Source organism: Salmo salar, chromosome 03 (genome assembly GCF_965601325.2).
Source record: "Salmo salar chromosome 03, fSalSal1, whole genome shotgun sequence".
In the NCBI taxonomy this organism is placed as follows: domain Eukaryota; kingdom Metazoa; phylum Chordata; class Actinopteri; order Salmoniformes; family Salmonidae; genus Salmo; species Salmo salar.
The window spans coordinates 55,780,298-55,802,622 of record NC_138293.1 but is presented as its reverse complement, the minus strand read 5'-3'; the positions used below and the strand labels follow the sequence as shown (position 1 = coordinate 55,802,622).

The following is a 22,325-nucleotide window of genomic DNA, read 5'->3' as shown; positions in this document are numbered from 1 at the left end:
TGGTATCGTTCCCAGCGCCCTACTGCCTATACTGTGCACCTCCGTTCTCTCTCTCTGTCCCTCGCTAGCTCGATATGAAAGATGCGAGTGTTTTGATTAGTTGCCGTACTTCCGAGAACAGTCTCTTCCAAAAATACTGAATCCTACCGGAATCGAATCTTGACTCTCAGAAAGGGGAGTCGACTCTTCACCACTAAGTCATTGTCGTTAACAGTTGGAAATAAATGGCAGAGAAAGGCAAATGACAGCAGCAAAGACCTGTATGGAAATACTTTGAGAAGTTAAATGAGAGCGAAATGCTAACTTTCAGAGTTGGATTTGAGGTACAGTAATCGCAGTACAGGTGTGATGCTTAACCATCTGACAGGGACGCACCGTGAGACCCAAACCCTTTCTTGCAGCAGAAAAGCTGCAGTGTGAATTCAGGTGAAATGTTGTCAAGATTTCTTATTGTTTTTAATGGAACACCGATAAAACAATGGCGCTTTTAAACGTTAAGAAAAATGTTTCATTTGTCACATCCCTATCTGGTATATTGGATGCAGTCCGGGTATCTTTTCAGGAGGACCTTGTTTTCCCTATTAATAGTGTACTCTGCTCCCACATGATTATTTCCCTCACTGTTTTTGTCCCTCTTCTCGTCCGTAGAGCATGTTCCAGTGGAGTTGCGGGAGCCCTTCTACTGTGACCAGTATGAGCAGGAGCACCTGAAGCCCCCCGTCACACGCCTCCTGCTCTCCTCTGAACTCTACTGCCGCACCTACGGTCTGCTGCAGGGGGACCAGGGGGGGTCAGGGGCCCCAAAAGACAACGCCACCCTGCTGCAGCTCCTCGCCAACAGGGGCGTGACCCCCAAAGATCAGGACGTCCCCGTGACTGACGAGGACCTCCGGCATAAACCAATCAAAATGGTAAGGGATGGGTGTGGCATATGGCGTGTTGACATGGTAATCTTGGCGTCCTGAGCCAAGTCTCGTGTTATGTTTCGTCTGACACGAGAGACTATGGTTCGTGTTATGGGAAATAGAGGAAGATTTCTGTTTTTTTGTCTCCCAGTGATGGTAATGCCCCTGGGATGAGATTGGGGTGACTGGGGATGACTGCAGGTTCACACAGGTTCATTTGAGGGAAGATCGAAGCTGCGCTGGAAACTGCCACTGGACCGTTCCTGGTGTCACAATAATCCATCCAGCAGTGATCGATCTGGTCGTCTGTGCGTACGGTCTACCTCATAGGGACACACATACACACACACACACACAGGCATTGTCTGGTCACCCTCAGCCATTACTGCTGGTCCAGGGGGAGCGGGGATGTTAAATCTGTGGAGGGGGATTGGGGTGTGTAGGTTGTGCATGTATGGGGAGGGGGTGGGTGGGTTAGGGTTGGGTCACACAGGAAGGGACTTGTTTATGCTTTGATTCCACGGATTAGGCAACATTAAAAAAAGACCCCCTTTCCGGGCCCATTCCCCGGTCCCTCCACATCACCCAAGCCGATCCCCTGAAGATGAGTGGATCCAGCTGTGAGGACCAGGGGGACGTCAGGGTGACTCCAGGGGGGGATTCAGTCTTAATTCTGGGTGTAGCATGGTAGGGGTGGGACTGGGAGGGAGGGCTGGGAGGTCTGGAGAAGGTAGTGATTCCGAGACAATAGGTGGCTCTGACTAGGCCTTAGATTAGAACAATAGGCAAACTCCTCAGCACCAGTGGAACCAGAGCTCCCTGTGTTAAGAGAACACGGCTCTGTTACGAGCTGGTAGCTCTCTCTCTCGCGCTCTCTCGCGCTCTCTCTTTCTTCTTTCTCTCTGTGTGTGTGTTTCTCTCTCTCTCTAACCACGTTTCCATTCACAGCTTTTATGCGAATCACAACAGCTGTGACGGGAAAAGGACGTTTCGGGTAAATTTGATAAATGGCAACAGATCATTTGTTCGTTCCACACGGTGGGATCTTTTTGTACCGGTTAAGTGTGTTATGTGAGAAATGGCAGTGGAAGTGCCTTTATGCACAAATGTTTATATAATAACAACATGTCGAAGTAAACATGGAGTCACGCGATGATGTGGTGTTTGGTCCTCCCACTATGACTCCATTAACCATGCAGTTTATTAGGCTAAAGATTAAAGACCGTACCTTCAGAAAGTATTCACACCCCTTGACTTCTTCTACATTTTGTTGTGTTACAGCCTGCATTTAAAATAGATTCAATTGAGATTTGGTGTCACTGGCCTACACACAATACCCCATAATGTCAAAGTGGAATTATGTTGTTAGAAATTAAATTGGTTTTTACCAATTAATTACAAATGAAAAGCTGAAATGTCAATAAGTATTCAACCCCTTTTGTTATGGCAAGCCTAAATAAGTTAAGGAGTAAAAATGTGCTTCACAAGACGCATGTACTCACTCTGTGTGCAATAATAGTATTAAACATGATTTGTTTTATGACTACCTCATCTCTGTACTAGAGGTCGACCGATTTATGATTTTTCAATGCCGATACCGATTATTGGAGGACCAAAAAAGCCGATACCGATTAATCGGGCGATTTTTATTTTTTTTATTTTTTGTTAATATTCTATTTATTTATTTATTTGTAATAATGACAATTACAACAATACTGAATGAAAACTTATTTTAACTTAATATAATACATAAATACTATCAATTTAGCCTCAAATAAATAATGAAACATGTTGAATTTGGTTTAAATAATGCAACAATAAAGTGTTGGAGAAGAAAGTAAAAGTGCAATATGTGCCATGTAAAAAAAGCTAACGTTTAAGTTCCTTGCTCAGAACATGAGAACATATGAAAGCTGGTGGTTCCTTTTAACATGAGTCTTCAATATTCCCTGGTAAGAAGTTTTAGGTTGTAGTTATTATAGGACTATTTCTCTCTATACGATTTGTATTTCATATACCTTTGACTATTGGATGTTCTAATAGGCACTTTAGTATTGCCAGTGTAACAGTATAGCTTCCATCGCTCTCCTCGCTCGAACCAGGAATACATCGACAACAGCCACCCTCGAAGTAGCGTTACCCATGTAGAGCAAGGGGAACAACTACTCCAAGTCTCAGAGCGAGTGACGTTTGAAACGCTATTAGCGCGCACCCGCTAACTAGCTAGCCATTTCACATCGGTTGGGAGTTGATAGGCTTGAAGTCATAAACAGCGCAATGCTTGAAGAAATGCGAAGAGCTGCTGGCAAAACGCATGAAGGTGCTGTTTGAATGAATGCTTACGAGCCTGCTGCTGCCTACCATCGCTCAGTCAGACTGCTATATCAAATCATAGACTTAATTATAACATAATAACACACAGAAACACGAGCCTTAGGTCATTAATATGGTCGAATCCGGAAACTATCATTTCGAAAACGAAACGTTTATTATTTCAGTGAAATACAGAACCGTTCCGTGTTTTATCGAACGGGTGGCATCCCGAAGTCTAAATATTGCTGTTACATTGTACAACCTTCAATGTTATGTCATAATTATGTACAATTCTGGCAAATTAATTACGGCCTTTGTTAGGAATAACTGGACTTCACACAGTCCGCAATGAGGCAGGCGGCCCAAACTGCTGTATATACCCTGACTGCTCGCACGGAACGCTAGAGAAGTGACACAAATTCATGTTAGCAGGCAATATTAACTAAATATGCAGGTTTAAAAATATATATTTGTGTATTTGATTTTAAAGAAAGGCATTGTTTATGGTTAGGTACATTGGTGCAACGACAGTGCTTTTTTTCGCAAATGTGCTTGTTAAATCATCACCCATTTGTCGAAGTAGGCTGTGATTCGATGAGAAATTAACAGGCACCGCATCGATTATATGCAACGTAGGACACGTTAGATAAACTAGTAATATCATCAACCATGTGTAGTTAACTAGTGATTATGTTAAGATTGATAGTTTTTTATAAGATAAGTTTAATGCTAGCTAGCAACTTACCTTGGCTTCTTGCTGCCCTCGCGTAACAGGTAGTCAGCCTGCCAGGCAGGCTCCTTGTGGAGTGCAATGTAAGGCAGGTGGTTAGAGCGTTGGACTAGTAACCGGAAGGTTGCAAAAACGAATCCCCGAATCCCCCCTGAACAAGGCAGTTAACCCCCGTTCCTAGGCAGTCATTGAAAATAAGAATGTGTTCTTAATCTGACTTGCCTAGTTAAATAAACGTGTAAAAAAAAAAAACGGTAAATCGGTGGCCAAAAATTCCAATTACCGATTGTTATGAAAACTTGAAATCGGCCCTAATTAATCGGCCATTCCGATTAATCGGTCGACCTCTACTCTGTACCCATGTTTTGACGTTGTCATTATTCTGGAGGGCTGAGCCTGTTCAAATAGGAACTGTGTAACATTACAGCTTCATGTCTCTTCTTTCACTATACCCAATTTAACAACAGTCTGTAATGTTAGTCTCTAACAAATTCAATATTATACGTCCTAGATTTTATTTTGAAATATGACTTAGAAATATCTTAATGAGATGTAGAGGACTTTGTAAACAATTAATGGAATTCCAACTTGAGCACAATAGACCATCATAGAATTCTCATTATACATCATGAAAGTGCTATAGTCAAAGGCTACATTTTGGCTGCATGAGCATACTTTGACATTCTCCTAATTTTTACAGTGTGACTTTAATCATATTACCCCCCCCCCCCCCCCCCCAATACTGTATAATCTTCACTACAACATCTATGTTCTCACCCCCATCCAGCCCAGCTCCTCTAGCAGACACCCGCCCAACAGACACCGGCTCTGTGATTCGAATGCCTCGAAGTCAGTCTCTGGAGAACCTGTGTAGCTGTAGCCAGGCGTGTTTCCCTCATAGTCAGTCAGGTGAAAGTAGAACGTTCCATTACCCATGCCTCCGCCTCCGCCTCTCTCTAACTCTACCTCTCCGCTTCTCTGCCTGGTGCCTCTAACAGGGGAGCTACACTCGTCCGGCCAGCCACTTTATCAAGTGTTCTCGGCTGTGAGCAATTATTGAAAATAGAACCAGAGTGTAATGTTATGCTGAGCAGCGCACGCCTCTCGTGAAACTGCCTGGAGCTCTCTACCTGTTGTCCAGGGCACCAGGTGGTGTATTCGCTGTCTGCAGGTCCTTGTACTAATTGGACCGGTGGTGTGTGAGGGGAGAGGTGTGCTGTGCTGTCTCCTCCAGACCTGGGTTCAAATAGTATTGATGTTCTTTCAAACACTTAAGCTGCGCTCGATTGAGCTTGCCTGGCTGGCGCAATGGAACCAATGGTATAGTGGAGGTGAGAGTTGTGCTCAGCTAGTACTGTCTGTGCTGTGTTCTGTGCTCAGCTGGTGCTGTCTCAACTCCATGGGGGTGATGGTGTTGCTGCCATGCCACCAGGCCTGGGAGGCTCCCTCAGCCTCAGCTGGCCAAGAGCTGCTAGTGAGACTCACCACTGTTCGGCTACTACTGCTGCTACTCAACTTGCACTTGTAGTGCTCTCTGAGCTTGATCTGTAGACGGTGCTGCTGTCTGAGCTGGGCCGCTGCCTGGCTCTGTCAGGGGAGGAAAGTGGGTCATGCAACACGCACGCACAGCGTTAGGAGGATGGAACAGTGCATCAGTGTGGGCCTTGGCCAGTAAACGGCTTTGGAGCAACAGCAATCTGCTGCTGTAGTGTGCGGATTTATATGAAAGCTCATCTGTGTCGATACACGCATGAATGCACTCACGCGCACACACAGCGTGTTCACACACCAACCAAAGTAGTAAAATACTACTTAAGTATATTTCAAACCAAATACGTTTATACTTTTACTCAAGTATCAAGTGTAAATGTAATTGCTAAAATATACTTAAGTATCAAAAGTAAAAGAATGAATCATTTCGAATTCCTTATTAAGCAAACCACACGGCACAATTGTATTTATTTATTTATTTACGTATAGCCAGGGTCACACTCCAACACGCAGACATCATTTACAAATGAAGCATTTGTGTTTAGTGAGTCTGCCAGATCAGAGGCAGTAGGGATGACCAGGGATGTTCTCTTGATAAGTGTGTGAATTGGACCATTTTCTGTCCTGCTAAGCATTCAAAATGTAACGAGTACTTTTGGATGTCAGGGAAAATGTATGGAGTAAAAACTTATTTAGGAATGTAGTGAAGTAAAAGTTGTCAAAAATATAAATAGAAAAGTACAGATACCCCCAAAAAACTAAAGAAGTACTTTAAAGTATTTTTGCTTAAGTACTTTACACCACTACCTATCGCTCTGCAAGGGAAACACTTCAAGGTCTCGGAGCAAGTGACGTCACCGATTGGAAACGCTACTAGCGCGCACCGCTAACTAGCTAGCCATTTCACACCAGACACACACACAGCGAGGGTCACTGAAGCCATCTATATCACTCAGCCAGCCTTGCTATACGACATCTGGTCTTGGGCTGTCCCCCAAATGACACCCTATTTCCCCATGTCCCTCAAACTCAACTCTGGACCTCAAAGCCAGTTCAATTTTTTTTTAACAAGTGTTTTGAATGAAATTCTTGTTTATGTTGTCAGATTTACGTTTTGGTCATTTAGCACTCTTATCCAGAGCGACTCAGTCAGTGAAGTTCATTCAAATGTTCTGTAGCCTACATATGTCAAAGGCATGAATGTACTTTGGGGGAGCAGCGGGGGTGGTCAGAGGATAGCCCTGTTTCAGAAGTCCCTGCCTGTGTCTATGGTTGGTTTTGGTTAGTGAGTCGCTGACACGTTGACCTAACTCATACTGCTGTGTACGCAAGTTTTCGCTCAAGTTAGCATCCGTCTAGAGCTCAGTAGGGATTAGAAGTGGCACAGGCTGGGTCCCAAGTGGCACCCCATTCCCTACGTAGTGCACTACTTTTTACCAGGTCCCAGTTGTGCACCCATAGGGCTCTGGTCAAAAGGAGTGCACTATATAGGACAGAGGGTGCCATTTGGTACGTAGACACACTTTATCCCCTGGATCAGGAATGCTGCTGAACATCGTCTCGCAACATTTGGCCCGTCATGGGACCTCCCAGGTCTGCCAAGGGGGGGAAATAACATTTAGTTGTATTTTCTTTTGTTTGTTACAGAGAAGACTCAACAAAGGAAAGCGGCAGGGATTACAACATTGATCTTGGAGGTTGGTTGGGGGGGGGGGACAGTGTTATCCATTTGGGAGGTTTGCAAAAAGCTGGCGCAGCACAGATTGGTGTGGTTTTGCTGCTGCTTCAGTATTTAGTATCTAGCTAGACATGTCCAATACCATGTGCTGTTCTTGTCAGTGGAGCGTGGGGTGCCGGGAAGCGCACCAGCCCCACCGAACCCCACCGCGCTGCACCCTCCCCCCCAACATCCCCACACCGACCGCAAGAGCACTCCGCACCCACCGCACCCCACTGATCCCCCAGACCTGGCTGGCTGTCTGATCCTTCTCGTTGTCACTCTGTCTAACCCTGGATTTCATGAGTACGGGGCTGTGGCTGGGAGGGGGAGGGGGTTCAGAGGGTTAAGTCATATTTCAGACATAATCAGATTTCACCTTTCATCCGTCATAATCGCTCTTAACGATCTGCGAGATGAATTTAGTGTTTGTTTTCTTGTTATTGTTATTATTTACATGGATGATAGTCGCAGTATTCCCAAAGCAGAGATGAATGATTTCCTTATGGACAGCTGAATATATATATATATATATATATATATATATCTTCTTATTATATTATTTAATATATTGGAGGATATGTTATGTCCGGTCAGCTCAGGAGGATTCTGAGCAGAGCGACCCGGTGTTAAGCCGGAGGGGGGTAGAGCACCACTGCCACGCTCAGGATTGTGGGTGGTGAGGTGCATTGTGGGTCAGATTGTTGGTTGTTATGGCGATTTGGCTGGCGGACTGTGTGCCCTGTGTTCCAGGCTTGCACCTCTCTCTACCCCCCCTCTCCCTTCTCATTAGTGAGAACTTGTGATTTGGCTTAGCAAGCTCCGCAGGGTCGGGACAGGAAATCTGTGACCCCCCCCCCCTTCTCCCAACCCCTCCTCTCTTCCTCTCTACTCTGCTTTCATTCCACGCTTTAGTTGTGAATGACCCTGTAGTCCACTCCCTCCTGAATGATCACTGTATTACACCACAGTGAAACAGTCCCAGCCCCACCAGTAAAGGGCTTATTCTCACTGAATAAGAGTTCTCTGGACCAAATTTTGATTTACATAATATGTACATACACTTTTCAATTCACATTAGTGACGGGAATGTCACGAGCCGAGAGAGGGTTTGGTTGACGTTCTTGCTTACGCAACAGTTCACAAGCATGTGCAGACAATTAAAGGGTTTACGTGTGGTAAAAGAAATTGCGACTGAAAGCGTTGGTATAATTCACTGGGGAGTTGATGTTGAGCTGTTCTGTATGGAAGTCCATTCCTGCCACCCAAAAATAAAATGCATATAGGTCTTACATATAGGTTATGTTTCTTCATTTGTAGCATTGTGTGGCGATTTCCATCTATCCACGTTGCAGAGATCCGCATAGCAGGGCTATGCAACCTGGCATTTACTCAAGCACTTTTAATTTAGTTTAATACAAAATGTTGACACACAAGCGTTGAAAAGAAGGACAAAGTCATGTTGTTTTTTTTTGTTTAAAAAAAAAAAATCTGATTCGCCTCATGATTTGTTTGACAGGATTTAAATGTTTTCATTCTCCATAAGGCCAGGAGTTTCATTAACCATAAACATCAATTTCTTTATTAAAATCAATACACAAGTATATATTTTTAAACCTGCAAAGTTAGTTAATATTGCCTGCTAACATGAATTTCTTTTAACTAGGGAAATTGTCACTTCTCTTGCGTTCTGTGCAAGCAGAGTCAGGGTATATGCAGCAGTTTGGGCCGCCTGGCTCGTTGCGAACTGTGTGAAGACCATTTCTTCCTAACAAAGACCGTAATTAATTTGCCAGAATTGTACATAATTATGACATAACATTGAAGATTGTGCAATGTAACAGCAATATTTAGACTTAGGGTTGCCACCCGTTCGATAAAATACGGAACGGTTCCGTATTTCACTGAAAGAATAAACGTTTTGTTTTCGAAATGATAGTTTCCAGATTCTACCATATTAATGACCTAAGGCTCGTATTTATGTGTGTTTATTATATTATAATTAAGTCTATGATTTGATAGAGCAGTCTGACTGAGCGGTGGTAGGCAGCAGCAGGCTCGTAAGCATTCATTCAAGCAGCACTTTCCTGCATTTGCCAGCAGCTCTTTGCTGTGCTTCAAGCATTGCGCTGTTTATGACTTCAAGCCTATCAACTCCCGAGATTAGGCTGGCAATACTAAAGTACCTATTAGAACATCCAATAGTCAAAGGTATATGAAATACAAATGGTATAGAGAGAAATAGTCCTATAATATCTACAACTTAAAACTTCTTACCTGGGAATATTGAAGACTCATGTTAAAAGGAACCACCAGCTTTCATATGTTCTGAGCAAGGAACTTAAACGTTAGCTTTTTTACATGGCACATATTGCAATTTTACTTCTCCAACACTTTGTTTTTGCATTATTTAAACCAAATTGAACATGTTTCATTATTTATTAGAGACTAAGTTGATTTTATTGATGTATTATATTCAGTTAAAATAAGTGTTCATTCAGTATTGTTGTAATTGTCGTTATATATATTTAAATCGGCCGATTTAATCGGTATTGGCTTTTTTTGGTCCTCCAATTACCGGTGTCGGCGTTGAAAAATCATAATCGGTCGACCTCTACTCGAGACGTGATAAGTATTGTCTCTCGAATTGATACCTCTCGAAAATGTGCCTTTGCTATCGTTCATGTGAAACCAGCTTCAGTTTCCTCCTCCCCTCCTCACACTCTCACTAGTTCCTTCACTCTCTCACATTCCTCTCTGTCAGTCTTTCTCTCTCTGTCCAAAATTCCACACTCTCAGACTCTCTAATTCCTCTCATTTTAACATGAACATTAAGGTAATGGCTCCCTCTGTGTCTGACTCTCTGTTTGGATGCTTTACTGTATTTCCCTCTACTTTTTGTCTTTTAAATTGAACACTTGAAAAGGCAGCCATTGCAGCGACATGATGACAAATGGCTCAGCTCCACAACCATTCCAGTCGCTCTGTTGTGGGTAATCGGTGTCAGGGAGTGTTGTTGAATCTCTCTCTCCCCATTAGAGAGAGCTACTGGGCTGGCTGGAAATGGCATCTCCCCCCCCCCCCCCCCCCCCCCCCCCCAGACAGCCCATCTCAACCCAGACCATGCAGACATCATGACAGCTTTATCCCCATGCTACCCTGAGAGCTCTCAGCCCTTGTCTTTCCTCTCTCTCCCTGGCCCTGCACTGACTGTGCTAGCCAGATTGCCCCCCCCCAACCCCCATCTTTCCCCCCAGCCCCTGTCCCAGCCCCTGTCCCTGCCACTGCCCCAGTCCCTGCCCCCAGCCCCTGTCCCTGCTCCCAGCCCCTGTCCCAGCCACTGTCCCTGCCCCCAGCCCCCGTCTCTGTCTTGTCTCTGTCTGTCCCACTACACTGCAGACAATACGCATACATTGAACAGACAAGTCTTGGCTCACAGATAAGCTAGTAGTGTGACCCTGCCTCCGTTGAGCACAACACACCACTAGAGTGAGGAGGGGAGAGCCCAGCGCCCCCCATCCCTCCCCTAGGTAGAATAGTATGTGACAGCAGGGCAACGGTGGCTGGGCTGGCACTGCCATGTAGTCTCTAGTCTCTCACACACACACACACACACACACACACACACACACACACACACACACACACACACACACACACACACACACACACACACACACAGCACTGTGCCGACCTCAGCACTTTAAACCCAGCACAGAGAGAGAGACAGACAGACAGACCGAACGGCAGTTGTGTGGAGAGATTCAGGTCGCAGCCTTGTAGCAGCAGCAGTGTGTGTACATGCTATGATGACTACCAGTCAGGGAGAATTTGAGTTCCGAAAAAGTAAAACAACAAGTACAGTAAAAGGGGCTGGTTAGTACAGATTAGGCTCCGACTAATGAGGGATTGAGGTGGAAGAAAGGCCTCCCCCTGACAAGGAAATCTGTTGTTATGACCTGTTTGTCCTCTCCATTGCTCTACTTTTGACCAGGCCCCATTGGTCTCTGGTCAAAAGTACCAGGCCCCATTGGTCTCTGGTCAAAAGTAGTGCACTAGGTAGGGAATAGTGTGCCATTTGGGACTCAAGACAGGGTTAATGATTATAACAAAGAGAGGGGGCTGTGGTTAGCCAATAGAGAGAAGGGAGGAGGCCTGCTGCTGGTAAGCCATAGGGCTCTGGTCAAAATAGAGCTGGGCGGTATACCGTATTTTACTATATAACAGCAATGATGTTTTAAAAAAAAAAAAAAACGTTATACGCAACTCTGGCTGGTTTTTATAGTTTACTCTGTTTGATACTTGAGATGTCTTTCTCCCTCTCCTCGTGCTGTATGCCGCTTCCCCTACACCAAACCCTGCCCCATGTCACGCAAGGAGAGAGCAGTTGCTCTTGAGTCACAAGCACTTTCTTGCCGTTCACTCTGCAGTCTAGCGTTCTATAACAATATTAGTTTGTTTATCTTACTGTCTGCAAACTACTGTCTGCTAGTTTCTTTTCTTAGCAAGCTGTGGCTAAAATAAATTGTTATCCCCTAATGCTAATCGCTAGTTAGCTGGCTAACGTTAGCTAGCTTCTAAATGAACTTTGAGTCAGAGCAAACATAGATGACTAATACAGCCTGGGGCCCGTTCTGGTGCAGACCTAGCATGTTGTTTGTGCAACGGTATCTTCAAAATCAGAGAGGAATAGGTGAAGCATGAATACGTAATAACAAAAGTGCATAAATTGAACAAAATCCAGAAAATATATATTTTTTAAGTTTGATTGAACAGTATAAAACAATTTGGTTGGAGAAAGACATTGAAATCACTTAGAATGTATGTGTTGCCACCCTGGGGGTCATGAACTACTCATAAAGCATATTTGGAAGTTTTACTGTTCAGAAACATAAAATACCTTCACAAATGTGAAAATCTTGTGATATGATACGTTGGCCATATCGCCCAGCCCTAGGTCAAAAGCAGTGCACTTTTTAGGGAATAGGGTACCATTTGGGGACTATTTTGTTGTGCATTATGTGAAACAACACTGATAGAGGGGGAGACAAAGATAGAATCATTATTGGTCTGAGTGATAGATTCATGTACGAGGGACAGACCAGAAGCAACTGTTACAGTGTAGAACAAGCATAGTCGAGTAAACGACCGCAGTACAATTATAGCAATGGGTACATTTCTATATTTTCTGTGTCCTCTGTATCTATTATATCTTCAGCTAGTGTTGCCCAAATTACTCTCCCCTGTCTTAGCTACACATCAGTCCTCAGCCCCTTTCTCTCCTCTCTGCCCGTCTCCATTTCTCCCCCATCCCGTTTCTGCCCTCAGTCCGTCTCTGTGCCCCCGTCTCTGTCCTCAGCCCATCTCCGTCCCTCCCCTCAGCCCCTGTATGTGCCCCCGTCTCTGTCCTCAGCCCATCTCCGTCCCTCCCCTCAGCCCCCGTCTCTGTCCTCAGCTGCTCTCTCTGTCCTTAGCCCCGGTCTCTGTCTCTGCAGTGATGCGGATCCTTAGAATGAGCATATAACAGGCAAAAAAGGCTAAACTAATCATAGATCAGCACTCCTGCTCTTAAACAATTCATGAATAGAGGCCTTCAGGACAGGAGCCCCTGGTGTCGTTCAGTTGGACAGCTAGTCCAAAGGAAACCTAGCCTGATTAAAACCAGACTGAACGCTGTGCTTACCAGGCTAGACGAACAATGCCTGTCTGGCTGTCTGCACACTGAGCTATCTGTTTGCCCTGCTATCTGTTTGCCCTGCTATCTGTTTGCCCTGCTATCTGTTTGCCCTGCTATCTGTTTGCCCTGCTATCTGTTTGCCCTGCTATCTGTCTGTTTTTTGTTTTTCTGTCTTTGTCCTTGAGTCCTACTGAAAACCCTAAGAGCACTTATTTAAAACAACCCTCCAGACTCATTGTCCTTCACTGCATGGCCTTGATTTGATTGGAAGGTCAGAGTGTTGTGTGTTTTATAAACAGTTCTACACTTTACTAACTGGGTCAAAGGCTGTTCTCGTCTCCAGTGGGGAGCAGTGGAGGTTACATGTACCTGTAGGCCCACTTCTCAGAACCTGGTGTGTTCGTGCGTGGGTGCCACTAGGGTTGCACATTTTGGGGAATATTCAGAGGTGGAAACTTTCCGTGGGAATAAATGGGAATTAACGAGAATATATGCAAATTAATATTAATACCAATTAAATGTAGATGTTTTTTGCATTGGATATATTTACCATATCATATGGAGACAGAAACATAAACATTTTACCTTATCACAAGTAGACATAATTACAAATGATTAAATCCTTCCAATAGAAATAAAACAAACTTTATTTATGAATTGAACTTTAATTAAATGAGTTGACTCTTCACATGGGATGATTTCACTCAACAACAAAAGGGAATATTGAATGATCCCCAATGATCCATCGCATCTCCCAAAAACATTTTCAACGTACATCTGTAAAATGATCGTTTCTACACTAAAGCCTTGGTTGTATTCCTCTCAGGCTTCCATGTCTTCTCCCTGGACCTCCTCAATGTCCACCTCTTAAACATCAGACTCTGAGGCCTCATCTTCACTGTCACTTTCCAACCTTGTTGAGGATGGCTCGTTGTCAGGCTCAAAAAGCCTCACATTTTCCCGGGTGGCCACCAGTTTTTCAACCGTTGTATTGGTCAGCCTGTTGCGTGCTTTGGTGTGTGTGTTCCCTAACAAGGACCAGTTGCGCTCTGAGGCGTCAGATGTTGGTGGGATTTGGCGGATGATGGAGGCAACAGGGGAAAGAGCCTCACATCCACAAAGTCCCTTCCACCAGGTGGCTGAAAAGATATGTTGGCACGACTGCCATATTGCATCTCCATCCCAAAGCCCTTGCTTGGAATTCTACTTCGCCAGACTGCCAAGAACCTTGCCGTCATCCAGGCCAAGGTGGCGAGACATCATAGGCCTTGTTGATTTCTGCACCAGACAGGATGCTCTTACCAGCATACTTGGGGTCCAACATGTACACTGCGGTGTGTATGGGCTTCAGGCAGAAGTCTTTACGCTTTTTGATGTGTTTTAGAACTGCAGTTTACTCTGCTTAGAGCAACTCCTCATCGTTTTAATGCTTCTGGTATTTTTGCAAATGACATAAGTGATCACTGTGCTATTGCCTGTGTGTGAGATGGTAAAATTCCTAAGAAATCTCCATATGTCATTACGAAAATAAACTTGAAGCAGTTTGGTATTCAAGGTTTTTTACATGATGTATCTAGCATTGAATGGAATTAATCCCTGATGTTGAACTAGCCTTTTCTTACTTCCACAACACATTCCAGGATGTATGCAATAGGCATGCCCCTTTTAAAGAAATTCTGGATTAAGGGCAGACAGAACCCTTGGTTTACTAAGGAACTTACAAAAATCATAAGGGAACGAAATGCTATGTGGGCTAAAGCAAGAGGGACTGGTTTGGCAGATGATTGGATGGCTTTTAAACGTCTTCGAAATATGGGTGTGGCTATGATCAGTAAATTGAAAGCAGACCACTACCTGAAATCTACTTCACATAATTTAAATAGTCCATCCAAATTTTGGCAACTAGTGAAAGGTTTGGAGTGCAAAAAAAGATACACAGCTTCCCAAACAATTGTTGGTAGACATACAGATTTTATCTGAGAGAACCTCCATTCTGAAAGCCTTTTAGATGCAGGCAGTTTATTTGAAAAGGTCAAAGGTATAATTGAGCCCCGACACCCCTGTGCACTCCTTTACCAGGTTCTCCTTTCCGTCCTTCTCTGTTTCCTGGCCCTGATGAACTAGACCCCCGCTTCCTACACCTAGCTGCAGGCATCATTGCTCCCCCTTAACATGTATTTTTAACCTCACGCTTGATATAAAGGAAATCCCAGAGTTATGGAAATCTGCTTTTGTACTGCCTCTCCTGAAAGGTGGAGATCCTTCGCTACTTGACAATTATCGACCCATATCAAAATTGTCTGTACTGTCAAAGGTACTGGAGTCCAAGAAAACAACATCTTAAATGGAATGCAATCAGGTTTTAGGTCTGGCCACAGCACTTTTTCAGCAACATTGAAGGTTTTAAATGACATCCACTGTGCTCTTGATAAGAAATTACATTGTGTGTCTGTCTTTATTGATTTGTTGAAGGCTTTTGACACTGTGGACCATGCTGTGTTAGTGCAAAGGTTAAAATGTTGTGGAATTACTGGTCATGCTCTAGATAGGTAATAAAAAAAAAACAATCAAATCGTACACAATGTGTAATGGCGGATGGTTGTAAATCTGAGTCCGTAGAGGTGTGCTCAGGTGTTCCGCAGGGTTCTATTTTGGGTCCACTGTTGTTCATTTTGTATATCAGCAACATTGGGGATCTTATTGAAACAGCGGATGTTCATTTTTATGCAGATGATATTCTTCTTTATTCAAGTGGTAGTAGTTTATCTTTAGCTTTTGAAAATGCCCAAAGGACATTTAATATCATACAACAGAATCTGTATGATTTTTAAAGCTGGTTCTAAATTCAGGTAAAACAAAATGCATGGTATTTTCAAATGCCAGGCATGTTACTAATCATGTCATTGCTACATTGGCTGGACATACTAAAGAGCAAGTTAGTGTACAAATATTTGGGTGTGTGGGTTGATGATAAGCCAAGCTTCACTGTGCATGTAGAGAACTTGATAAGGAAGCTCAAGCTGAAAATAGGTTTTTATTACCGGTATAAGGCTTGTTTTTCTTTTGAGGCCTGGAAGGAGCTGGTACGATGTACATTACTGGTTGTTTTAGATTTTAGTGATGTTATATATATATATATATATATATGCAGGCCTCAGCCACTACCCTGAGAGCACTTGATTCAGTGTATCATGCAGCCCTCCGGTTCATTACAAATCAAAAGCATTGTGATCTCTACAGCGCTATTGGCTGGTCGTCATTGACCTTGCGTAGGCTTAAACACTGGTATACACTGATTTATAAGGCCATATTGGGTAAAATGCCATTTTATCTCTGTTCTTTTTTAGTCAGGTCGGTAAATAAATATCAATTACGGTCCCATTCTCATTTGCTTCTAACAGTATCTAAAATTAGAACAAGTCATGGTAGAAGTTTTAGTTATTTAGCACCGTGGTCCTGGAATTCTCTCCTGAACATTTTAAAATGTGATGATCTAGTTTCGTTGGTGGAGTTTAAACACTTGATCGATGTATATATCATAGAAGAGTGTAATTGTTTTTAGGCTAGCTGTTTTTAGTCAAGACTTTCGTGTTTTTAACGTAAAATGTTTTTGTTGTACTGTGTTTATAGTTTTGTTTAATGTTGTGTTAGTTTATGTAAGTTGTTTTGTCTGAAAAGTTTGTTCCGCCTGCTGCTATTGGACCAGGTCTCTCTTGGAAAAGAGATGTTATCTCAATGAGAAAAACCTGTATAAATAAAGGTAAAACAAAAAATAAATGAAATGGGCATGGCAGTACGGATTTCTTCTCTTACATTTGCAAGCAGAGTCTGAACATCAGACAGGATGGCATTGTCTCCCTCAATCCGTGCAATGGCTACTGCTATAGGTTTAAGGTGTTTCAGGCTGCTTACCACTCTCTCCCAAAATACATCATCCAGGAAGATCCTCTTGATGGGGCTGTCCATATCGGCAGACTGTGATATGGCCATTTCTTGGAGAGACTCCTTCCCCTCCAGGAGACTGTCAAACATGATGACAACACCACCCCAACGTGTGTTGCTGGGCAGCTTCAATGTGGTGCTCTTATTCTTCTCACTTTGCTTGATGAGGTAGATTGCTGCTATAACTTGATGACCCTTCACATGCCTAACCATTTCCTTGGCTCTCTTGTAGAGTGTATCCATTGTCTTTAGTGCCATGAAGTCCTCGAGGAGCAGATTCAATGCATGAGCAGCACAGCCAATGGGTGTTATGTGAGGGTAGGACATCTCCACTTTAGACCAAGCAGCCTTCATGTTCGCAGCATTGTCTGTCACCAGTGCAAATACCTTCTGTGGTACAAGATCATTGATGACTGCCTTCAGCTCATCTGCAATGTTGAGACCGGTGTGTCTGATGTCCCTTGTGTCTGTGCTCTTGTAGAATACTGGTCGAGGGGTGGAGATGTAGTTCATTATTCCTTACCCACGAACGTTTGACCACCCATCAGAGATGATTGCAATACGGTCTGCTTTCTCTATGATTTTCTTGACCTTCACTTGAACTCTGCATCCAGCAAATGAGTAGATAAAGCATGTCTGGTTGGAGGGATGTATGCTGGCCAAAGAACATTCCGAAATATCTTCCAATACACATTGCCTGTGAGTATCAGAGGTGAACCAGTTGCATACACAGCTCGAGCAAGACATTCATCAGCATTTTTCTGACATAGTTCCTCCATTGAGTCAAAATAACTTCCGATAGGGCGGCAGGTAGCCTAGTGGTTAGAGCGTTGGGCCAGTAACCGAAAGGTTGCTAGATCGAATCCCCGAGCTGCCCCTGAACAAGGCCGTTAACCCACTGTTCCTAGGCCGTCATTGTAAATAAGAATTTGTTCTTAACTGACTTGCCTAGTTAAATAAAAAAATTATTCCAGGAGGACCATGAGCTGTTGCTATCGATAAGGTGCCTGATTCATCATTTTCACCTCGCATACAGTTGAAGTCAGAAGTTTACATACACTTAAGTTGGAGTCATTAAAACTTGTTTTTCAACCACTCCACAAATTTCTTGTTAATAAACAGTAGTTTTGGCAAGTCGGTTAGGACATCTACTTTGTGCATGACACAAGTAATTTTTCCAACAATTGTTTACAGACAGATTGTTTAACTTGTAATTCACTGTATCACAATTCCAGTGGGTCAGAAGTTTACATACACTAAGTTGACTGTGCCTTTAAACAGCTTGGAAAATTCCAGAAAATGATGTAGAGCTGCCGCTTTCAAGGAGCGGGACTCTAACCCGGAAGCTTATAAGAAATCCTGCTATGCCCTCCGACAAACCATCAAACAGGTGAAGCGTCAATACAGGACTAAGATTGAATCATACTACACCGGCCCCGGGCTCGTCGGATGTGGCAGGGCTTGCAAACTATTACAGACTACAAAGGGAAGCACAGCCGCGAGCTGCCCAGTGACACGAGCCTACCAGACGAGTTAAATTACTTCTAGGCTCGATCTGAGGCAAGTAACACTGAGGCATGCATGAGAGCATCAGCTATTCGGGTTGACTGTGTGATCACGCTCTCCATAGCCAATGTGAGTAAGAGCTTTAAACAGGTCAACACTCACAAGGCCGCAGGACCTAGACGGATTATCAGGACGTGTACTCCAAGCACGCGCTGACCAACTGGCAAGTGTCCTCACTGACATTTTCAACCTGTCCTTGACTGAGCCTGCATGACTGCACGGCCAGGCACGACTCTAACACTATCATTAAGTTTGCCGATGACACAACAGTGGTAGGCCTGATCACCGACAATGACGAGACAGCCTATAGGGAGGTCAGAGACCTGGCCGTATGGTGCCAGGACAACAACCTCTCCCTCAACGTGATCAAGACAAAGAAGATGAATGTGGACTACAGGAAAAGGAGGATCGAGCACTTCCCCATTCTCATTGACGGGGCTGTAGTGGAACAGGTTAAGAGCTGGTCTAAGCATACCATGACAGTTGTGAAGAGGGCACGACAAAATCTATTCCCCCTCAGGAGACTGAAAAGAATTGGCATGGGTCCTCAGATACAGCTGCACCATCGAGAGCATCCTGACTGGTTGCATCACTGCCTGGTATGGTAACTGCTCGGCCTCCGACCGCAAGGCACTACAGAGGGTAGTGGGTATGGCCCAGTACATCACTGGGGCCAAGCTTCCTGCCATCCAGGACCTCTATACCAGGCGGTGTCAGGAAGGCCCTAAAAATTGTCAGACTCCAGCCACCCTAGTCATAGACTATTCTCTCTGCTACTGCACGGCAAGCGGTATTAGTGTGCCAAGTCTAGGTCCCAAAGGCTTATAAACAGACCATTTGCATTGTCCCCCCCCCCCCCCCCCCCCTATTTTACGCTGCTGCCACTCTGTTTATTTTCTATGCATAGTTACTTTAATAACTCTACCTACATGTACATATTATCTCGACTAACCGGTGCCCCCGCACATTGACTCTGCCGGTACCCCCTGTATATAGCCTCGCTATTGTTATTTTACTGCTTCTCTTTAATTATGTTATTTTTATTTTTGTGGGGTATTATTCTTAACTGCATTGTCGGTTAAGAGCTTGTAAGTAAGCATTTCACTGTAAGGTGTACACCTGTTGTATTCGGCACATGTGACAAATAAAATTGTATTTGATTTGACTAAATGCTGTGCTTTCCAGGCTTGACTAACACTGCTTGCCTGCCTGGCTGTCCGCACACTGAGCTATCTGTTTCTGTCTGTCTCTGTCTGCCCTGCTGTCTGTTTTTCTGTCTGTCTATATCTGTCCTTGAGACCTACTGATAACCCTAAGAGCACTTATCTAAATCCAACCCACCATACTCTCTAACTTGCACTCTCCTTCACTGGCCCTGATTTTGATTAGGTCAGAGCATTGTGTTTCTATGAACAGTTCTAGACTTTACCACAGATAGAACAATGAGAAAGATATTTCACTGGATGTATAAATGTGAAGCATCCCCTTAGCGTTTCCACTCATTGCCAAAAATAGTAGTGAGAGGAAATGAAACGAGATGGATTTTGGGTGACATTCTGCACATTTTCTTATCGCTGAAACAACATTTGATTTCAATACAGTTTTCTGTTCCCAAAGCTAGAATCTGTTATGAACAGAGTGGACTAAGTTTTGTAGACTTTACCCTTTGCAAAAGTTTTTAAAAAATCGCGTTGTTTAGGAGTGCAAAGGCAAATTGAGTTATTGCTCACGTGTACTTCACAGAGTAGGCGTTCCCTAACGGAAATATGCAGACGCACGCTAGAAAACACCAATAGGATCTCGCTAGCTCATGCTTGGCTCTGCCCACCTCCTTGCTTGTTCTGGCAACTATGACTCATTTGTTCCCATTGGAAACGACAGTCTGTCATCTATCTTGGTTTAGGTATACAAATCTTTGACTGTACTAACTGGGTCAAAGGCTGTTCTTGTCTTCGCAGACCCCTCATGATGAGTTCTGTTTTTTTGGGGGCCCCAACCCCATCAGTTGCCCATCCCTGACCTAGCCCCATGGTAAGCATGGAGGGAAGCGGCAGTAGACCGTTAACGAGCTAACCCTCTTATGGGAGCTAAGGAGCTCACCCCTGAGTGAGCTGATCATGTTGTTGGTGTGTTTTAATGGGCTTGGGCCATGAGAGCACAATGTAATGGGTTTGGCCATGAGAACTAAAGGCACTAATAGGTTTGGCTATGAGAAAAGGTACTGGGGCTCTAACTAGCTTGGAGAAAGGCACCGTCGTGAGTTTGGGCAAGGAGAGAAACGGAAGCAATGGGCCCTGCATTGGGGGTTGGCTGGAAATACGCCAGTTTCAGTTTGGGATGTGACGGGGGAAGCTATTGTTGTGCCCTTTTTATGTTGTGTAAATTGATACTGTATGTTTTATGGTTGTGTTGGTGTGAAAGAAGGGGTTTTGTGTGTGTGTGTGTGTGTGTGTGTGTGTGTGTGTGTGGTTTTACACACATTCTAGTGTGTGTGTGTGTGTGCACTGCGCCACAGGATTCCTGGGGTTTGTGCTGCTCTCTCACTGAGCCATACCTAGTGAGTTGATTGCAGAACAACGCTGTACAGAACCAAACTGTATCCTGCGCAGCCCGAGAGGCTCTGCACACAACGTTGTCCTGTAACCTGTCGTCCATGAGTCATGCTGCCATATCTCCTAGCAGAGAGGAGGGAGAAACCGCACACACACAATGATTAGAAGGGAGAAGAGGGAGTGACTAGGAGGAGGAAAGAGAGAAAGTATACCGTGAAGGGGCAGAGAGGGAGTACACAGAGTAAAAAGGGCTGTTATTGTGACAGCACAGATGTTCCAAAGTTCACTCAGACAGGCTCTCTCTCTTTTTGTCTCTCTCTCTCTCTCTCTCTCTCTCTCTCGGCTCTCTCTTTGCTCTCTCTCTTCTCTCTCTCTCTCTCTCTCTCTCTCTCTCTCTCGGCTCTCTCTTTGCTCTCTCTCTTCTCTCTCTCTCTCTCTCTCTCCTCTCTCTCTCTCTCTCTCTCTCTCTCTCTCTCTCTCTCTCTCTCTCTCTCTCTCTCTCTCTCTCTCTCTCTCTGGTGTGGTCACCGCCATGCTTTCTGCTGACTCAGAGCTGTGGTTCGTGGAGTCCCCTAGTGGCTGGATGTGTTATTGACCTGAGAACCTGCCATACATACTGCAGCCTGGTGTGATCTCATCTCGCTCGCTCTGCCACATTAACATGGACCATGCTCTTTCAGAGCAGTCTGAGGTTGTGGCCCTTATGGCACCCGCTTCCCTAAATAGTGCACTACATTGAACAGGGCCTTTGATTCAACCCTATGGGCTCTGGTCAAACGTAGTGCACGATATTGGGAATAGGGTGCCGTTTGGGACACAGCCTGAATGTTAGTGCTGCTACCCACCGTTATTGCATTAGCCATAATTGATGGATGCTGTATTAAATGTCGTCTGGGTTTGGTGGGTGGACAGCCAATCCCGCAGCTACCTTCCCTGACTGTTCCAATGCTGACAGTTCTCTTTGCTGTGATTGGTGCAGAGTGCCCACCTGGCGGTGATGGATGCCCTGATGTCGGTGGGCGCCATGGAGACGGTGAGCGCAGTGAGGATGTCCGGTGCGGCGACAGGGGAGGAGCTTCTGGGCGGAGTGGGAGAAGCCAGCTGGGAGAACACCCTGCTCCACTGGGTGAATGGGGTGAGGACAAGGACAGGGAGGACTCTTTCTCTCTGTCTCTCTCTCTCTCGTGTTGCTGAGTCCTGATTTCATAACTTGTGTTGCTGAGTCATGATTTCATAACCCAATTTATATCGGAGTGGAAAATATACAGACTTATAACGTGGGGCTTTCCACCATCCCATTCCCCCCAGTTGAATCAGAGGCTGAGAGAGCAAACAGAGGGTGCACTGGGTGACCCGTCTCAGGACAGCACAGAGCCACAGCCTGTCCAGCCTTCAGTAAGTATTACACCACACCTGTACTACACAGGGACTG

The 22,325-nt window shown here is 44.5% G+C and overlaps 1 protein-coding gene across 5 annotated transcripts in view; it reads left to right on the top strand.

The window, feature by feature from the left end:
• camsap3 (calmodulin regulated spectrin-associated protein family, member 3) overlaps positions 1-22,325 on the top strand; it is a 53,014-nt gene that overhangs the window by 15,112 nt on the left and 15,577 nt on the right. For all 5 annotated transcript variants that reach the window (XM_014192721.3, XM_014192719.3, XM_014192720.3 and 2 more), the window contains exons 2-4: positions 649-911; positions 21,873-22,028; positions 22,202-22,288. In XM_014192721.3, coding sequence (XP_014048196.3) covers positions 649-911; positions 21,873-22,028; positions 22,202-22,288 — 506 coding nt within the window. The remainder of the gene's footprint in view (positions 1-648; positions 912-21,872; positions 22,029-22,201; positions 22,289-22,325) is intronic.